Source organism: Hoplias malabaricus, chromosome X1 (genome assembly GCF_029633855.1).
Source record: "Hoplias malabaricus isolate fHopMal1 chromosome X1, fHopMal1.hap1, whole genome shotgun sequence".
NCBI classification, from domain to species: domain Eukaryota; kingdom Metazoa; phylum Chordata; class Actinopteri; order Characiformes; family Erythrinidae; genus Hoplias; species Hoplias malabaricus.
In genome coordinates, this window is record NC_089818.1 from 24,588,541 (window position 1) to 24,607,929 (window position 19,389).

Genomic DNA, 19,389 nt, shown 5'->3' on the forward strand with positions numbered 1-19,389 from the left:
GAAATATATTCCAAATGTAGATATGTTTCTAACCACATTCCCCCCCAGACTTGTTTCCCTCCTGTGTCTGAGGCATATGTTAATGACCGGCAGATGGTGAGGCTGTTGTCTAATTGGCTGAGACCGTGACTGTCCCCTGATATTTTCTCAATTCTCCTGTGAGCACAAGACGGAGGAAAGACCCAAGCAGACGGGGAGGCAGATGTAGTTAGTTCAGGAGCAAATATATAAAAAAGTACTGTAGCCCACAAACACAAAGGAAACAAACAAACAAAAACAATTACAGAGCACTTGCCAAAAAATGATCGGACAGGACATGTTTGTTTGGGTTCGTCTGGTCTCGGACGAAGGAATAAAATAAAAGCGAATAAATAATAATAAAATAATAATAAGTACTTTTATTTTGTGAAATTTTTCTTTAATTTTATTATTTTTTATTTAAATGTGTGTTTTTTTTTAAATTAGTTTTAGCTTAAAATACCTCAGAAACACAGAACATCGTAATGAATGCAGTGTGTTGTGACCCATTTAGTCACATTTTATTTATTACCCGAAATCATTGGGTGCAAAGCAGGAACACACCCTGGAGGAGGCGCCAGTCCTTCACAGGGCGACACACACTCACACATTCACTCACACACTCACACCTACGGACACTTTTGAGTCTCCAATCCACCTACCAACGTGTGTTTTTGGACTGTGGGAGGAAAACGCGACCCTGAACTGGATACGCGTTTACAGATAATGAATGAATGAATGATTTTATTTATTAATTCCCAGTTCCACCCATTAGTAAAAACTCCGTCCAGTCAAAGCTACCAAGCTGAGAGGCAGGTGACTCCTTTTCAAACTGCCTAATTCTGTCACGTTATCTAGCAGATGTTTAACATTATGCTGAGTGATGAAGTGAAGGCCCTCCTACCCATCCAGAGAAATCACACTCTCTTAGACTCCCAGTGTCCTAAAAGAGTCAGTGGTTAGACACCTGCACCATCCGAACTCCTGCTTTTAACAACTTTAATGACGACTTTGTACTCTGTACAGTGTGGTGCTAAGCCAAATGTAAGAATTGCATGAGAGAATAAGTATGATAAAGCCATACGTTTTGAAGTGGAACCATTAACACTGGTTAACAAAGTCAAATTTAGAATTTGTCAGTGTAGACTTAAGGGCGGCATGGTGGAGCAGCAGGTAGGTGTCGCAGTCACACAGCTCCAGAGACCTGGAGGTTGTGGGTTCAATTCCCGCTCCGGGTGACTGTCTGTGAGGAATGTGGTGCGTTCTCCCTGTGTCTGCGTGGGTTTCCTCCGGGTGACTGTCTGTGAGGAGTGTGGTGTGTTCTCCCTGTGTCTGTGTGGGTTTCCTCCGGGTGACTGTCTGTGAGGAGTGTGGTGTGTTCTCCCTGTGTCTGTGTGGGTTTCCTCCGGGTGACTGTCTGTGAGGAGTGTGGTGTGTTCTCCCTGTGTCTGCGTGGGTTTCCTCCGGGTGACTGTCTGTGAGGAGTGTGGTGTGTTCTCCCTGTGTCTGCGTGGGTTTCCTCCGGGTGACTGTCTGTGAGGAGTGTGGTGTGTTCTCCCTGTGTCTGCGTGGGTTTCCTCCGGGTGACTGTCTGTGAGGAGTGTGCCCTACTCGGCTAAAACAAGTGTCTGGTTTAACTGATGTCTGCTATACTTAACCAATAATTAGTGTCATTTAATGCTTCAGGACGGTGGAAACACCTAGACAGCACTTTCAAAACTACACAGAAATATACCAGCGCCACACCTGGCAATGTGCCCACGTTGCCCATCTTAGGGGCTGCCAACCCGCCATACTCACATCAGTTTCTAAGAGGTTGTGCATGCTGATCTCTGCTGCTTCTTTAGACTCATGGAATTTCTCCAGGCTCATGCGCAGCTCCTCATCTGGAATCTTCCCCTGGCGCTTTTTCTTGTAGTCGTAATCCAGTCTGCGGCCCTCAAGCTTCTTTAGTTGTTGCTGTGAACGGAGACAGAAGGATGATTCATTGCTCTGTATTTGGACTGTAACATGGCACCTGTAAACGTCAGGGTGTTCTGTAGCATCCAGTGAAGATTCAAAATCCATGTTGGTGCAATAACACATACTATGATAAATATGATAACACAGGGTTTCTGGGTATTACAATACTGAACTGTATACACTGTCAACAGCCAAGAGTTACACTGACTTCATATCCATCTTATTATCCTTGTGTTTTTCTAAACCCTCTTTAGATTTTACCTGAATGTCCTTGAGGTCCTTGTCTACAATGGTCTGGAAAGGGTCGATGAAATTCTGCTTCACATCAATATCCAGAGAGTCCTTCACTTCAGCAAGTCTCTTCATTGATTCCCCCATCTCAAGAAGAGCACCACCTGTGGATCAAAGGCCAGAAGCAGAAGCAGAAGATTAAACAGAAGCAACTTTATAAGGATTGTTATAAATATACCAATCTCCACCACCGTTTCTACAGCCTCTACATAAGAGCATTGCCATGAGAATGGGGTATGGGACATGGGAAGATTTGGTTACACTCCACGTGGCCGAATCTCATGTCTCATGGCCTTGTTCAATGCAAAATGTGAGCTAGACTCTGGATGGAGCATCATCCAGTCATTACTGGTGTCAACAAACATTGCCCCTGTAGTGCATTTTACTTTATCACGATCTAAATCATGTCTCAGAGCTGAATGAAGGGTTCATAGTACAGACTCCTATTTAAAATGTCTACAATAAAAAACCTTTCTTGAATATTCATCTCTTCTGACCGACATTTTACCAAAATGAACGCGTCTACGGAAATTCAAACCCGCACAGACTAAACATAAACAAACAATTTCCATATTCCCTCCAGCAGACAGACACTCACTACTTCCCACCCCTCTCTCTCTCTCTCTCTCTCTCTCTCTCTCTCTCTCTCACCCCCTACCAAAGTTTGTGTCCTCTCCCATGTCGCGACCGTATCTGACCATGCACTCTCCCAGCAATCCTTCGGCCTGAGGGTAGCCAGTGCTCTTGACCTGTCCTCGAATCTTGGACATAGTGTTAAGCATGGACAGCTTGGCCCGAGATGCTGCCGAACAGAACAAACACACACAGAAAAACTTAAACTGACAGATATTTTAATGCCACACACACACACACATATATATGTATACACACACACACACACACACACATACACACACACACACACACACACACATATATACACACACACACACATATACACACACACACACACATATATACACACACACACACACATACACACACACATATACATATATACACACATATACATATATACACACACACACACACACACATATATATATATATATATATATATATATATATATATACATACACACACACACACACATATTTGTATGCACTCTTGCGGACAGTAATGTGGTACCCTCTAGAGGTCACGCTCTCAAATGTACATTTCACGTCCACCATAATCTTGAAAGTTTAAACCAAACTAACTCTTGCTTTGTGAGCTTTTTTTGTCCCAAGTGTGAGTTTACCTGGGTTGGGCTGCAGGTACTCAGAGGTCCTGGCCAGCACATCCACTATGGCTTTACTGGTGACATCAGCTTTCTGTTTATCACACACACACACACACAACAGGGAAACACACGCGTCTGAAATTTGAATTTCCATTTCCATGTTACATTTTTAAACACATTAAGCAAATCAACGAAATGTCAGAACCAGAGATGATATAGCACTTTACAGGTACATCAATATCATATGAAACATTTCCCTCACAGGCCTCTTATAACCAGCACCAACCAACAGCGAAACAGAACACGTGGTTCCTTTTAAAATCATCTGAGAGCACGTTTTAAAAGAGAATGCTGCTCTGTTAGAGAGAGAGAGGGCTCTAAATGGCAGAGGAACATGATCTCACACAATGGTTCTGATGAAAAATAAATGTTAGAATTAAGAATTTTAGAAACAAAATACAGCACACAACAAAAACAAGTCCTCATCGGTGGGTGATGAGGTAATTAGGCAAATGCAAGTGACGGAAATGAGATTAAAGGCAAACATTCCACACGTATTTTCATTTTGTGGCTTTAAATTTGTGTAGAACGTCAGTGCAAAGTAGAGCTAGATTTTCTGAAATAAACTCTGAAATGAATAATTGCAGCAGTTTGTAACATCATGCACTGAAGGCACCGAAAAACTGCACTGATCAGGTGAGAACACAAGCGCAACAGAGTTACTACAATTTGAATAGCATTTCCTGGTGAAATATGTGGTCTGCAGGGTACGAGGAAATGTTGCTTGAATTCATGAGGTTTTACAGAAAGGTCTCCTGCTGAAGGTGATTTAAAGTCGCTCCTCACCCTCTCCAGGTCCTTAAAGTCTTCGTCCAGTTTAGTGCCTTCTGCTCCTCCAACCTTCTCACTCACCATCTACAGAAGAAAACAGATCTTAGTTAGGAAGGACCACCAGTTGATGAACATGTGGATTTATGGTAGTCCTGGCAACCTCAGATGCTTTATCAAAATTGTAAAACAGTTCAATTCTAATTCAAGTCCTGCTCCGGGTGACTGTCTGTGAGGAGTGTGGTGTGTTCTCCCTGTGTCTGTGTGGGTTTCCTCCGGGTGACTGTCTGTGAGGAGTGTGGTGTGTTCTCTCTGTGTCTGCGTGGGTTTCCTCCGGGTGCTCCGGTTTCCTCCCACGCTCCAAAAACACACGTTGGTAGGTGGATTGGAGACTCAAAAGTGTCCGTAGGTGTGAATGAATGTGTGAGGGTGTGTCACCCTGTGAAGGACTGGCGCCCCCTCCAGGGTGTGTTCCCAAATTGCTCCCAGTGATTCCAGGTAGTCTCCGAACCCACCGCTGCCCTGAACTGGATAAAGGTTACAGACAATGAATGATAAATATGATTTTATTTTAAACAATTTTAAGAGAGCTAATAACGATTACATAGGGCAAGAGAGAAAGCCATGTACTGGAATGAAAACAGAGAATAGCCTGATATTTTCTTTATGGCCCACTCTTTCTTTAATATTGCCATGTGTCTACAAGATCATCCAGCTGTCCCAGGTAAATTACAAATTGTTCACGTGCCTAAGCCCCTGGGTCACGGGTCTGATTCCAGTCCAATCAGTCTACTGGTCCCACTTGGTTTTATTACTTATCTTGTAGGTTTGTGGAGACCGTACGCCAATCAGGACATGAACACAGACGTATACGTGAGCAGACATGCCCACTGAGGAAGATGAATGAAAAGCATTTGAAACTACACCCGTTATCTCCCATTGTCTCAGAGATCAGACCTGTAGCGTCAGGTGCCTTGTCAAATACGTAATTATAGCCCTCTCCTGTAGTATATCCCCTCTGTATTAACACTGTGTCTCCCTGTGTCTCCACAATGCTTACTTCACACTAAAGGAAATATACTCCTAATGTTTTGTGGAATTTAAATGTAAGACCTCCTCGTAACGTGCGGAATCACACGGGCTCAGTTTTTCTTATAATAAATCTAACAATCAACATTTTCCTTCATAAAACATGAGATTAAAATAAAGGACATGACGATCCAAGCAGAGCGCGAATATTGCATTTTTTAATTTTATTTTGCTGTGTTGCTTTTTGTGGTTCAATGTACATCAACGTATTTTGATTTGTATATATTTTTAAATGTATTTTATATTGAAGAACTGGCGCCCCCTACAGGGTGTGTTCCCGCCTTGTGCCCAGTGATTCTGGGTAGGCTCCGGACCCACCACGACCCTGAACTGGGGTCACAGATAATGAACTAATGAATGAATGAATGAATGTATTGTATATTTCGGTGTAAGTGAATAATTGATTATTTTCACACGGTAGTTTACCCCTGAACCGAAACGTGAAGAATCATTAAAGTTATATTTTCACACAGTAGAAAACTCATATTTATATCACACCTGGAAACATGTACTAATTAAAAAGGTTTTAATACATAGCAAATAATAATCTTCATCATATTACTTGAGATATTTACCTGTATTCTGTGTGTTTACAAACCCAATAACACACACACCTGTAAGTCTCAAACTCTATTAGCTCTACTGTACAATACACTGCTGTCTGTCAGACTAGAACACCACTGCTGTCCTATCAGGGGATTATACATGGTTTTACTCCTATTTAACAGGTAAAAATGATTTTGTCCTATAGATTATTACACTGCTCATAACTAAGATGTTCCTTATGGTGTTCCACAGGGGTCAATACTTGGTACCCTCCTGTTTTCCCTCTAACCCCATGTTGGTTAATAATTTGACCTAGTGGTAATATATAGTGACCATTCCTTTGCAGGCAACACCTAGCGTTACATATCTGTCGACTCGGGCAGTGCTACTGCTTTAAAAACAATCACAGACTACACACTGAATATAATTACACGGATGAAGAGTAACTTCCTGATACTTAATTTATTCAAGAAAAGATCCTGGTTGGAACAAGTGGAAATGTAGGAAAAGTGATCAGAACATAGGGAATTCCGGCTGTACGGGGGTTAACGCAGCGCTGAGGATTCTGGGTGTGTTTTTAGATTGTTATCTTTGTTGTTTTAAAACAAACAGTGACAATGTTACTCCATTTGCACGATGCTAAGATAAGGATGCTTTTTGTCTTCTGCAGAATTGACTGCTGTATCTCTCTGTTTACAGAGCTCCAGCTGGTCCACACTGATCCAGACGGGCCTTAAGAGAGAACATTACACAGGCTTCCCTTCTGACACTAGGACAGGAGAAGTACTGCTACTGCTTTATCGTGTGTTATGGACTGTCCATGTCGCTATGTTCCAAATCATTCTTTGAGATCCAACACTGCAAGTTTGTTTAAGACACCAACAGTCAATAAGAACTTGTAGCTACAATTGTATGCGAGGAGATATACAAATACTATTAGTATTTATTAGTGATAGATTAGTATTTATAATAATAATAATAATAATAAATAGGAAAGAAATCTGAAGTGGTTTCTTATGTCTGGGTGTTTAGCTTAAAGCTACATTTATGCAGTTGTTTTAACTGGCTGTGAATCATCTCCACCACACACACACACACACACACACACACACACACACACTACAGATGACTGTGCTTTAGAATGCAATCATCTCGCAACACTTGTAAAGCTTCAAATATGACATTTCCGACATTAGGTGTTATTCTGGAACCTGGAAGCTGGCATTGGCATTTAAAGCCTCTGCCATATCTCACACACACACACTTCTGAATAACTTCAGTGTGCCTGGACTAATGACCGATTTAAAAAGCTATTCCTGAAGTATTACGACTGTGCTACACTGCCACATAATCCATGTTTTCATCTCAACATCTGAGGAAATGTGCAGCCACAATGGAAAAACACAGTCACAGATAATAAACACACACTCTGTGTTTGTGTGTGTGTGTGTGTTTTCTTTTCCTTTTCCACACAGTGCCAAGACCCAAAGCAGTCAGACCAGATTCCACTGTACAATCCCACACCTGTCCACCAGAGGGATTAACCCCAGAACTGCATTTTTACTGTAGGCCTCATGAATATTAATACCCCTTAAACACATGCGAATGTCCTCTGGTATATAACTGTAGATGCATTGACACACAGGGGTCCCTTCCTGGATCCGGGGGCCTCTCATGGTGGTGCACCGCCCGTCGGGCACGAGGTGGAGAAGAAGGGCCCCTGGCGAAATGGACCCGTGGAAACTGGCTCTTGGCACATTGAACATTTAATGTTTAACGTGTAATTATTTGTCATTGTTCAACATGTGTCTTTACACCACTGCCAGTGAACACACGGCCTGCCCTGATTGGCTGACTGAGGAGGAAGGCTGTGAATATGAAAATGCCACCTGCTCTGTTTATATTTTCCTCAGGCATTTTGCCACAGAATGAGCGCAGTGGGGCTGATGATGTAAGTGAATAGTGGAGAGGAGCTGTGTCTCTTTTCCATTTCCATTTTTCTAGCATGGAGCGGTGGTGAGAGCAAATGCATATTAGGTGAATAACATGTTAATTATCATTCTGACACCGTACCACTGGGTGCAAGGCGGGAACACACCCTGGAGGGGGCGCCACTCCTTCACAGGGCGACACACACCCACACATTCACTCACACACTCAGACCTACGGACACTTTTGAGTCTCCAATTCACCTACCAACATGTGTTTTTGGACTGTGGGAGGAAACCAGAACCCTTCCATAACCACCACATAACATTGAATTTGAATTTGGAGCTCAAACTTAGTATTACATCGCCATTTTATCTTAATTTTGCTGCTGATATGCTTCAATAATATGCACCCAACTGCAGTTCAGGAGGGGATGCCATGCACTGACATCACGGTTTTGCTGAGAGACTTCGGTGTTTACGTTGGCAATGAATGAGAAACCTAGAAAAGAGTGACTGGGAAGAACAGCCTTGATCTGGACCATTGGGTTGTTAATGGACGTCTCTGCTAGTCATATTTCGTCCATAATAAACAAGGTTGCTCATAAGTTTACTTGGTACAAGAGCACCTTTGCCCAGAGGTCAGTGATCGACTTTGTGGTTGTGTCTTCTGATCTGAGGTCATATGTTTTGGATACTCACTTCAAAACGGGACTGAGCTGTTAAATCATCTGGTGGTGAGTTGGACCGGATGTTGAGGGGAAAAGAGCCAGAAAGGCCTGGTCGGCCCAAACATACAAGGTCTGCTGGGAAAGGCTGGCAGAGACTGATGTCAACTCTCATCTCTGAAGGAAGGAGGAAGGACATGGAGTCTGACTGGACCCTGTCTTGAGTCCTCCACTGTGGAAACGGCTGCTTAAAGCCGTGATCGAAAGCTTGTTGGTGCCAACCCAAGAACTCAGTCATGGAAACCATTGGTGAATGAAGCCATCCAGTGGAAACTGGCTCTGGGGAACACCTGATTCTGTGGATGAACACCAGCAGGCCAAAGACACTGTAGCTTTGCCAGTTGTAGGATCCAAACCTAAAGCATGGGAGACATTTGGACAGGACATGGAGAATGACTTCCAGGCTGCCTCAGAGAGGTTCTGGAAAACACTCGCACAGCTCAGGAGGGGATGGAAGCACACTGTCCACGTTGTGCTCAGCAGGGATTTTACATTTTTTGGCTGAAGTCTGGAATGGATGAGACTCTGGAATGGATGAGATTTGCCCGGCATTGCTGAAGGTCCACGATATTTGGACGATCCCCAACATGGACATCAGGAACCGTGCCTATGGATTGGCAAACAAGGGTCATGGTTCTCATTTTTAAAAAAGCACACCAAAGATGTGCGCCAACACGTGCTAATTATCAGGGGGATCACTCTTCTCGGCCACTCAGGAAATGTCTGTGCCAAGGTTCTGGAAATGAGAATCTATCCAACAGTCGAACCTCGGATTCAGAAGCTAGTTGAGGTGGTTCAGGCATCTAACAAGAACCTCCTGGACACCTCCCGCTGGAGGTACACCAGGCACAGACAACTGCAAGGAGGCCTCGGGGTCCTGCCGGAGAGATTATGTCTCAGGGCTGGCCTGGGAATGCCCGGGGAACTCCCAGCAGGACACGGTAGAAGCTGCAAGGCACAGAGATGCCTGGAATGCTTCCCTTGCTCTGCTGTCACCATCACCCTCAAATGGATTAAGTGGAAAAGAAGATGACTGGCCTATGAGGATGTAGCACATCAGAATGGACAGACAATCCTTTAAACAATAAACGCAAACAATGGATGTGAGTACATGGGATTGTTATTGTCTATGAAGTGATCGAAATGATAAAATCCATATTTTTACACGGAGAATAGGACGCATTAAATTAGAATACGCAATAAAAGCTGCTATTCATTTCCACATCAAAGGATGTATTACATCAATATAAGCCTTGCCTTTTACTGTAAGCACTTTTTTTTTAAATGTCTTTTCTCATAAGGATTGCATCACTTTGAAGAAAAAATAGTCATTCACACTCCTGGTGACAGTTTAAAAACCATTTCCTCTTTCTCAAACATTACTATTAACAAAATGATGAATTAGTAATTTTACTGTACGCTGTTTAATATTCATGAACACAGACATTCACAAACAGTACGTCTATGGGATATGGAAATTTGCTGAATATTTGGGTGTGTCTGATCATAAGGCCATTTCTGTTTAGAAGAATGTATGATTCACAAAAATGTTTTACTTTGTAGCACTTTGAGGTTTGTTTCTAATGTAAAGTGCATTACAAATAAAATGTATTATTATTATTAATAATATCTGAGACAAACATGAACACAGAGATAATAGGTTTATCTAATGTATGTAGCATAGGAAATGTAATCTATATTAATTAAAAATATTTGTCAAAGACGATTTAACTAGTGCATATTAGCTATAGACCACAGTGTTGTGTAGTAAAACAGCTGAAATAATAGACACAAAACAAGAAAAATGTTTTAACAGCACCCCCTTGTGTAGCAGTCGCTAAATGTGACTGAGTGTGAAACATAGCTCCTCATTGTGGAGCAATTATAATCTGGGAGTGAGTGAGGGAGTGAGGGAGGAACTAATTGAGTTACATGCCATTCATGAGGAAAAGTCTCATCTGAAAAGACTCATTCTGAAGCGGTCTATGGAAAGTGGCTGCATAACGTTCATTTAAAGCACATTCTGTTCAAGACATCAGTCTAAGACCCAAAGAAAACAAGGCTCAAGTATACACCCTATAGTCACGTATAGAACAACGCCATGTTAACTGTCATACCCTTAACAGACCAAAGAGTGGTGTACATACCCTACACCAGAGCTAGACACAACAATGTCATACCTACATAGCATAGACATAATGATGACAACAGCAGGTACAAAAGATAACATATGAAGCACAGAGAAGCATTTTGTCTTTAAAGCCCTTCAGGTCTAGGTTTTGGGAAATGTCTAGAAGTCTCAAAGGAAACAACCAATATAATCTTCTACAAAAAATATAGGTCAAATACAAAGAATTTTAATTACTTTGTAATTTCTACGAGGTATATTACAAAAAACACAGCTCTAGCGTCCGGTGGTTGTGGGTGACTGTCTGTGAGGAGTGTGGTGTGTTCTCTCTGTGTCTGCGTGGGTTTCCTCCAGGTGTCTGTCTGTGAGGAGTGTGGTGTGTTCTCTCTGTGTCTGCGTGGGTTTCCTCCAGGTGTCTGTCTGTGAGGAGTGTGGTGTGTTCTCTCTGTGTCTGCGTGGGTTTCCTCCAGGTGTCTGTCTGTGAGGAGTGTGGTGTGTTCTCTCTGTGTCTGCTTGGGTTTCCTCCAGGTGTCTGTCGGTGAGGAGTGTAGTGTGTTCTCTCTGTGTCTGCGTGGGTTTCCTCCAGGTGTCTGTCTGTGAGGAGTGTGGTGTGTTCTCTCTGTGTCTGCGTGGGTTTCCTCCAGGTGTCTGTCTGTGAGGAGTGTGGTGTGTTCTCTCTGTGTCTGCTTGGGTTTCCTCCGGGTGACTGTCTGTGAGGAGTGTGGCGTGTTCTCTCTGTGTCTATGTGGGTTTCCTCCGGGTGACTGTCTGTGAGGAGTGTGGTGTGTTCTCTCTGTGTCTGCGTGGGTTTCCTCCAGGTGTCTGTCTGTGAGGAGTGTGGTGTGTTCTCTCTGTGTCTGCTTGGGTTTCCTCCGGGTGACTGTCTGTGAGGAGTGTGGCGTGTTCTCTCTGTGTCTATGTGGGTTTCCTCCGGGTGACTGTCTGTGAGGAGTGTGGCGTGTTCTCCCTGTGTCTGCGTGGGTTTCCTCCGGGTGACTGTCTGTGAGGAGTGTGGTGTGTTCTCCCTGTGTCTGCGTGGGTTTCCTCCGGGTGACTGTCTGTGAGGAGTGTGGTGTGTACTCTCTGTGTCTGCGTGGGTTTCCTCCGGGTGACTGTCTGTGAGGAGTGTGGTGTGTTCTCCCTGTGTCTGCATGGGTTTCCTCCGGGTGACTGTCTGTGAGGAGTGTGGTGTGTTCTCCCTGTGTCTGCGTGGGTTTCCTCCACGTGACTGTCTGTAAGGGGTGTGTTGTGTGTTCTCCATGTGTTTGCGTGGGTTTCCTCCGGGTGACTGTCTGTGAGGAGTGTGGTGTGTTCTCTGTGTCTGCATGGGTTTCCTCTGGGTGACTATCTGTGAGGGGTGTGGTGTGTTCTCTCTGAGTCTGCGTGGGTTTCCTCCGGGTGACTGTCTGTGAGGAGTGTTGTGTGTTCTCCCTGTGTCTGCGTGGGTTTCCTCCGGGTGACTGTCTGTGAGGAGTGTGGCGTGTTCTCTCTGTGTCTATGTGGGTTTCCTCCGGGTGACTGTCTGTGAGGAGTGTGGTGTGTTCTCCCTGTGTCTGTGTGGGTTTCCTCCGGGTGACTCTCTGTGAGGAGTGTGGTGTGTTCTCTCTGTGTCTGCGTGGGTTTCCTCTGGGTGACTATCTGTGAGGAGTGTTGTGTATTCTCTCTGTGTCTGCGTGGGTTTCCTCCGGGTGACTCTCTGTGAGGAGTGTGGTGTGTTCTCCCTGTGTCTGCGTGGGTTTCCTCCGGGTGACTGTCTGTGAGGAGTGTGGTGTGTTCTCCCTGTGTCTGTGTGGGTTTCCTCCGGGTGACTGTCTGTGAGGAGTGTGGTGTGTTCTCTCTGTGTCTGCGTGGGTTTCCTCTGGGTGACTATCTGTGAGGAGTGTGGTGTGTTCTCTCTGTGTCTGCGTGGGTTTCTTCCGGGTGACTATCTGTGAGGAGTGTGGTGTGTTCTCTCTGTGTCTGCGTGGGTTTCCTCCGGGTGACTGTCTGTGAGGAGTGTGGTGTGTTCTCTCTGTGTCTGCGTGGGTTTCCTCTGGGTGACTGTCTGTGAGGAGTGTGGTGTGTTCTCTCTGTGTCTGCGTGGGTTTCCTCTGGGTGACTGTCTGTGAGGAGTGTGGTGTGTTCTCTCTGTGTCTGCGTGGGTTTCCTCCGGGTGACTGTCTGTGAGGAGTGTGGTGTGTTCTCTCTGTGTCTGCGTGGGTTTCCTCCGGGTGACTGTCTGTGAGGTGTGTGGTGTGTTCTCCCTGTGTCTGCGTGGGTTTCCTCTGTGTGACTGTCTGTGAGGAGTGTGGTGTGTTCTCCCTGTGTCTGCGTGGGTTTCCTCCGGGTGACTGTCTGTAAGGGGTGTGTTGTGTGTTCTCCCTGTGTTTGCGTGGGTTTCCTCCGGGTGACTGTCTGTGAGGAGTGTGGTGTGTTCTCCCTGTGTCTGCGTGGGTTTCCTCCGGGTGACTGTCTGTGAGGAGTGTGGTGTGTTCTCCCTGTGTCTGCCTGGGTTTCCTCCGGGTGACTGTCTGTGAGGAGTGTGGTGTGTTCTCCCTGTGTCTGCGTGGGTTTCCTCTGGGTGACTGTCTGTGAGGAGTGTGGTGTGTTCTCCCTGTGTCTGCGTGGGTTTCCTCCGGGTGACTGTCTGTAAGGGGTGTGTTGTGTGTTCTCCCTGTGTTTGCGTGGGTTTCCTCCGGGTGACTGTCTGTGAGGAGTGTGGTGTGTTCTCCCTGTGTCTTTGTGGGTTTCCTCCGGGTGACTGTCTGTGAGGAGTGTGGTGTGTTCTCCCTGTGTCTGCGTGGGTTTCCTCTGTGTGACTGTCTGTGAGGAGTGTGGTGTGTTCTCCCTGTGTCTGCGTGGGTTTCCTCCGGGTGACTGTCTGTAAGGGGTGTGTTGTGTGTTCTCCCTGTGTTTGCGTGGGTTTCCTCCGGGTGACTGTCTGTGAGGAGTGTGGTGTGTTCTCCCTGTGTCTGCGTGGGTTTCCTCCGGGTGACTGTCTGTGAGGAGTGTGGCGTGTTCTCCCTGTGTCTGCGTGGGTTTCCTCCGGGTGACTGTCTGTGAGGAGTGTGGTGTGTTCTCCCTGTGTCTGCGTGGGTTTCCTCCGGGTGACTGTCTGTGAGGAGTGTGGTGTGTTCTCCCTGTGTCTGCATGGGTTTCCTCCGGGTGACTGTCTGTGAGGAGTGTGGTGTGTTCTCCCTGTGTCTGCGTGGGTTTCCTCCACGTGACTGTCTGTAAGGGGTGTGTTGTGTGTTCTCCATGTGTTTGCGTGGGTTTCCTCTGGGTGACTGTCTGTGAGGAGTGTGGTTTGTTCTCTGTGTCTGCATGGGTTTCCTCTGGGTGACTATCTGTGAGGGGTGTGGTGTGTTCTCTCTGAGTCTGCGTGGGTTTCCTCCGGGTGACTGTCTGTGAGGAGTGTTGTGTGTTCTCCCTGTGTCTGCGTGGGTTTCCTCCGGGTGACTGTCTGTGAGGAGTGTGGCGTGTTCTCTCTGTGTCTATGTGGGTTTCCTCCGGGTGACTGTCTGTGAGGAGTGTGGTGTGTTCTCCCTGTGTCTGTGTGGGTTTCCTCCGGGTGACTCTCTGTGAGGAGTGTGGTGTGTTCTCTCTGTGTCTGCGTGGGTTTCCTCTGGGTGACTATCTGTGAGGAGTGTGGTGTATTCTCTCTGTGTCTGCGTGGGTTTCCTCCGGGTGACTCTCTGTGAGGAGTGTGGTGTGTTCTCCCTGTGTCTGCGTGGGTTTCCTCCGGGTGACTGTCTGTGAGGAGTGTGGTGTGTTCTCCCTGTGTCTGTGTGGGTTTCCTCCGGGTGACTGTCTGTGAGGAGTGTGGTGTGTTCTCTCTGTGTCTGCGTGGGTTTCCTCTGGGTGACTATCTGTGAGGAGTGTGGTGTGTTCTCTCTGTGTCTGCGTGGGTTTCTTCCGGGTGACTATCTGTAAGGAGTGTGGTGTGTTCTCTCTGTGTCTGCGTGGGTTTCCTCCGGGTGACTGTCTGTGAGGAGTGTGGTGTGTTCTCTCTGTGTCTGCGTGGGTTTCCTCCGGGTGACTGTCTGTGAGGAGTGTGGTGTGTTCTCTCTGTGTCTGCGTGGGTTTCCTCTGGGTGACTATCTGTGAGGAGTGTGGTGTGTTCTCTCTGTGTCTGCGTGGGTTTCTTCCGGGTGACTATCTGTAAGGAGTGTGGTGTGTTCTCTCTGTGTCTGCGTGGGTTTCCTCCGGGTGACTGTCTGTGAGGAGTGTGGTGTGTTCTCCCTGTGTCTGCGTGGGTTTCCTCTGTGTGACTGTCTGTGAGGAGTGTGGTGTGTTCTCCCTGTGTCTGCGTGGGTTTCCTCCGGGTGACTGTCTGTAAGGGGTGTGTTGTGTGTTCTCCCTGTGTTTGCGTGGGTTTCCTCCGGGTGACTGTCTGTGAGGAGTGTGGTGTGTTCTCCCTGTGTCTTTGTGGGTTTCCTCCGGGTGACTGTCTGTGAGGAGTGTGGTGTGTTCTCCCTGTGTCTGCCTGGGTTTCCTCCGGGTGACTGTCTGTGAGGAGTGTGGTGTGTTCTCCCTGTGTCTGCGTGGGTTTCCTCTGGGTGACTGTCTGTGAGGAGTGTGGTGTGTTCTCCCTGTGTCTGCGTGGGTTTCCTCTGGGTGCTCCGGTTTCCCCCCACGCTCCAAAAACACACGTTGGTAGGTGGATTGGAGACTCAAAATGTCCGTACACATGAATGTGTGAATTTGAGTGAATTCTAAGATTATAATACAGATTAAGGTGAGGTGAGACCAGGTCCTTGAGATTCATTATTTAGCCCCAGTTGTTGGCTGCTGTTTTGCAGTTTTTGCAGCATTTATGTTTGAGATATTTGCTTTGTCCCTTGCTTGAAGCCTCCAGATGTAATGTGGGCTAAGTACAAAGGTATGTGCCTTAGGACAATATTATTAATATAACTGAATGACATGGAACAAAAAATGTTTTTAAAACAACAACCTGGAAACAACCCAGAGCAAACATACAGATTAAATACATTCTTATCAAACCAGGGCAGGTAGTAACGGCACACAGGGCAAGAAACATTGTTATCCACAAATAATGGGGTAAGACTAGGCCAGCTTCCATAAGACAATGATGGCATGTCTGCTCCATACTAAACACTGGTTACATGTCAAACGACATTCAGAGTTTAAAAAGAAAAACAATAACACTTAGAAACAATACAACTTCAGCTTTGTTGAGTTAGAAACAATTTCTATTACACTGGGTTTATTTACAAATATTCAATTCATTGTGAAATCCAGTCCATTCTAATATTTCAGTTCACACTTAAATGGAGTAGCAGTTCAAATAAGACGTTTGAGAAGAAACCAATTCCAGTCAGAAATGAAGTTCCTTACATGAAACAAGCTAGTGTCAAATAACATCTACAACTTTAACAAGCACATAACGAGCTACATGACGAACTGATCTTATTTTCACAGTTATATTACACCCATGGAAAATAAACAGAGAGCCAAACTAGAAAAACAGTTAACCTGAAGTAAATCTGTTTACTATCGGAATGAATCTAAGGCGGTGTCTCCATTATCACTCAGCTCCCTAGATAGTGCACTTCACAGGTCAGGGAACTGTAAAGTTAGCATTAGCTCCTACTCCCAAACAGTGAAGTAAACCGGAAAACTGTTAAGAAAGTAGTGCAGCTTACGGCAGAATAATATAATGTGTTTATTATTATAAATACAATGCACTTCTGAGAATTAAAGCGGCTATGCCATCACCTACAGAGTGTACACTTCACAGACAGGCACAGACAATTTGGGACCGGGCCGGGCTCTGACTCCGATTGAAGTGATCTGGAGAGTTTGAAAAAGAAAATCACTCACCTGACTAGCTTTATAAAACTGTTTTTTCAAGCCAGCGACAGACATCTTCACGGCGACTTTTCAGTTTTTTTCAGTGAGCTGTAGTTTGTGACTTTATTCGTCGGTTTTATCTGTAGTCTTTTACAAACTCCAGGAAAGTCTCCTCCTTCACTGCTAACTTCTGCTGAAGGAGAGAAACAACACCCCCCGGACTTCCGCCTCACACGTTTACACTTTTTCAGCTCTCAATTAGCTTTTAGCTTGTTTTTTTTAAACGTCACCAGATAATATTTAAACTAATTTATGTTCGTAACCTTACATTTCTGTAACTCATAAAAAGTTAAACCAAGTTTACACGGAGTAGATTTGATGAGGTTTGGGGCCCCTACAGTGAATTTCACTGATTTTTTTAAAAAACAATAATAAAAATCTCCATCGTGTGGAGCCTGTAAAATGTACAGGTAAAAATACATCTAAGGTTTTACAGGCTTAAAAGAACACTACGGAATATTCGGTATTTGCCCTCCCCAAAATGTACATAGTGCTGTTTCTGCAGTGCTGAGCCTGAAGTAGCAACCACTGAGGCCCTCTTCTCCCTTTTACAGTTGAAGCATAACAGTGACTTTGAAGATGTAATTTTAAAAGTAAAAATACTATCTAGTGTTCCTTTAAATCAGATTTTCAATTTAATTTCTGTACATTCATAAGTTCTTCAACTCATTAATTCACCATTTAGCTGAACTGACTTGACATACTGTAAATAAATAGAGATAACAAGAAATTATTCAAATTAAATCCCAATATTGTTACGTTGAGGGAACAAATGATTAAACAGAGTGCTTTTATTACATTGAGGTAACTTTTTACCTCAGGAAATTGTGTGAGGTGGTGGTGACCATTGTAAAGAATCCTGTTCACTCTAGTGCTCTGTGTATGTCACACAATAACACCTAGCATTGTCGCTAAATGAAAGCTACTTGTAAAACCTGAGGGCAACTCCCCATCTAACATTGCCTTCTTTACAGGCTAGTTTCATAACATACGCAGAATTATAAAGGAAATTGACAGCCAACTGAGATTCGGCCTGCTTTTTTGCGGTAGTAAAGAGATCTTAGTTAGCATTATAGAGGATTATAGAGAATATTTTTTATTTACTACACAAACTGACTTATGAGTTTTAAATGTAATGTTGATGATAGTAAAATAGTTGCAAATTCATGGTAAAATAAATAAATAAATCTATTTTATTTATAATTAAAATAATTACCTCCTTTATAATGGCCCATCATGGGGTGGGATATATGTTAGGACACAAGGGAAATAAGTTATTGAAGTTGATGTGTTGAAAGTAGAAAAACCTGGGGAAATGTGAGGACCTGAGCAGCTCTGACAAAGACCCATTTGTGATGTCTGGTCAAATGGCAGTCTTTTTTAGGATGTTTCAGTACCGACCAAGACTGATCAAATGGGGAACTGACACATGGGTCTTGGGTGCCCAAGGCTTACTGATGTGTGGGGGAAGTGAAGGCTAGCCTCAGCACCAGACCTCACTGATGCTGCTGTGGCAGAACGCCATTAAATCCTCACAGCAATGTACACATTATCTGTTGTAAAGGTCTTCTCATTGAAGTTTAGACTTTTACTGCAGCAAACAGGAGGCAGACTCCCTATAAAGACTCCATTTCAGAAAGTGCACAGAGAGAGGCTGTCTACAAACCTTTGGCCATATACTAATCTTCTAGTCATTACAGCTACATTGGTAGGTTCATGCAGTTTGCTGTTTTGATCGAATAACCCCCTCCGTTCCTCTCCATCGCTCACCATTTGTGAGAAACAGCACTGTATTTTCAAGATTTCTAAAATCCCCTGTAGTTTAGATAAAATCCAAAAATAAGTGTATCTTTTCAGTACAAAAGAAAAACACTTTATTACATTCCTTAAAGCATATTATTGTACAACAATGTAACACACTGAGAGATTGAAGTCAGTTATGAGGTTCTAACATTTTGTTATAAACATGTCCAGGAGAGGAAGAAGGAAAAATATATATATATTTGGTATTTCTATTGTGCTTAGGCTATTTTTTTTTTCTTTTTTTTTTTAAAAAGAGACCATGAACCAAACAGGACACAGGATAGTGGAGAGTCACTGAAAATGGAACAACAAAAAAAAAAAAAACCAAAGAAAACAACTCAGAATGGCTACAGTCCGACGAATGTATTACACGTAAAAACAATGTACATCAGAGAACAAAACCCAACTTTCGTTTTTATTTGTTTTATTTTTTCGTTTCGCTTATATCCTGACGATATATAACTCAGGCTCAAAGCTCCTGTAGTAGAACATCAGAAGAAAAGAGGAAAAGGTCTTTGACACTTTGTGATTGACATTCACAAAAATATATACTGTATATATATAGCTACAGGACACAGTGATCAAGGATACGGGTCTCCTATTCGGTGCAAAGTGTGGTGTGCGTGTAGGTGTGTGTGTGTGTGTGTGTGTAGTGTGTGGTCGGCAGAGTGAGGACACTGGTGAGACAGAGACCAGCTATCTCCCTGAGTGACACATTTAAAAGATGCATGTTTCTGTAAAAAATAGACGGAAAACCTGTTTCTATTTGTGTTACAAAACAACACCGACAAAAAAATAAATCTCATTGAACCATACAAAACAGAGCACACACACACACAGGTTCGTCTGCTCGTGCTGTACACTTTGAAGAAAGCGAGCGTCTGAGAATGATAAGACGGCATGCAAGAGACCTCGGTAGATAAAACACCAATAAAAGACCTGCTGGTGACATCACTTCTCCGTCAAAACCT

General features: G+C 44.3%; 1 protein-coding gene across 1 annotated transcript in view; it reads right to left on the bottom strand.

Moving 5' to 3' along the window:
- LOC136675964 (endophilin-A2-like) overlaps positions 1-16,760 on the bottom strand; it is a 22,290-nt gene extending 5,530 nt beyond the window's left edge. Inside the window, exons 1-6 of the mRNA XM_066652791.1 lie at positions 16,586-16,760; positions 4,362-4,430; positions 3,534-3,606; positions 2,930-3,073; positions 2,242-2,375; positions 1,819-1,977 (exon numbers count right to left, since the gene is read on the bottom strand). Coding sequence (XP_066508888.1) covers positions 1,819-1,977; positions 2,242-2,375; positions 2,930-3,073; positions 3,534-3,606; positions 4,362-4,430; positions 16,586-16,630 — 624 coding nt within the window. The 5' untranslated portion in view covers positions 16,631-16,760. The remainder of the gene's footprint in view (positions 1-1,818; positions 1,978-2,241; positions 2,376-2,929; positions 3,074-3,533; positions 3,607-4,361; positions 4,431-16,585) is intronic.
- Between the last annotated feature and the right edge of the window lie 2,629 nt (positions 16,761-19,389).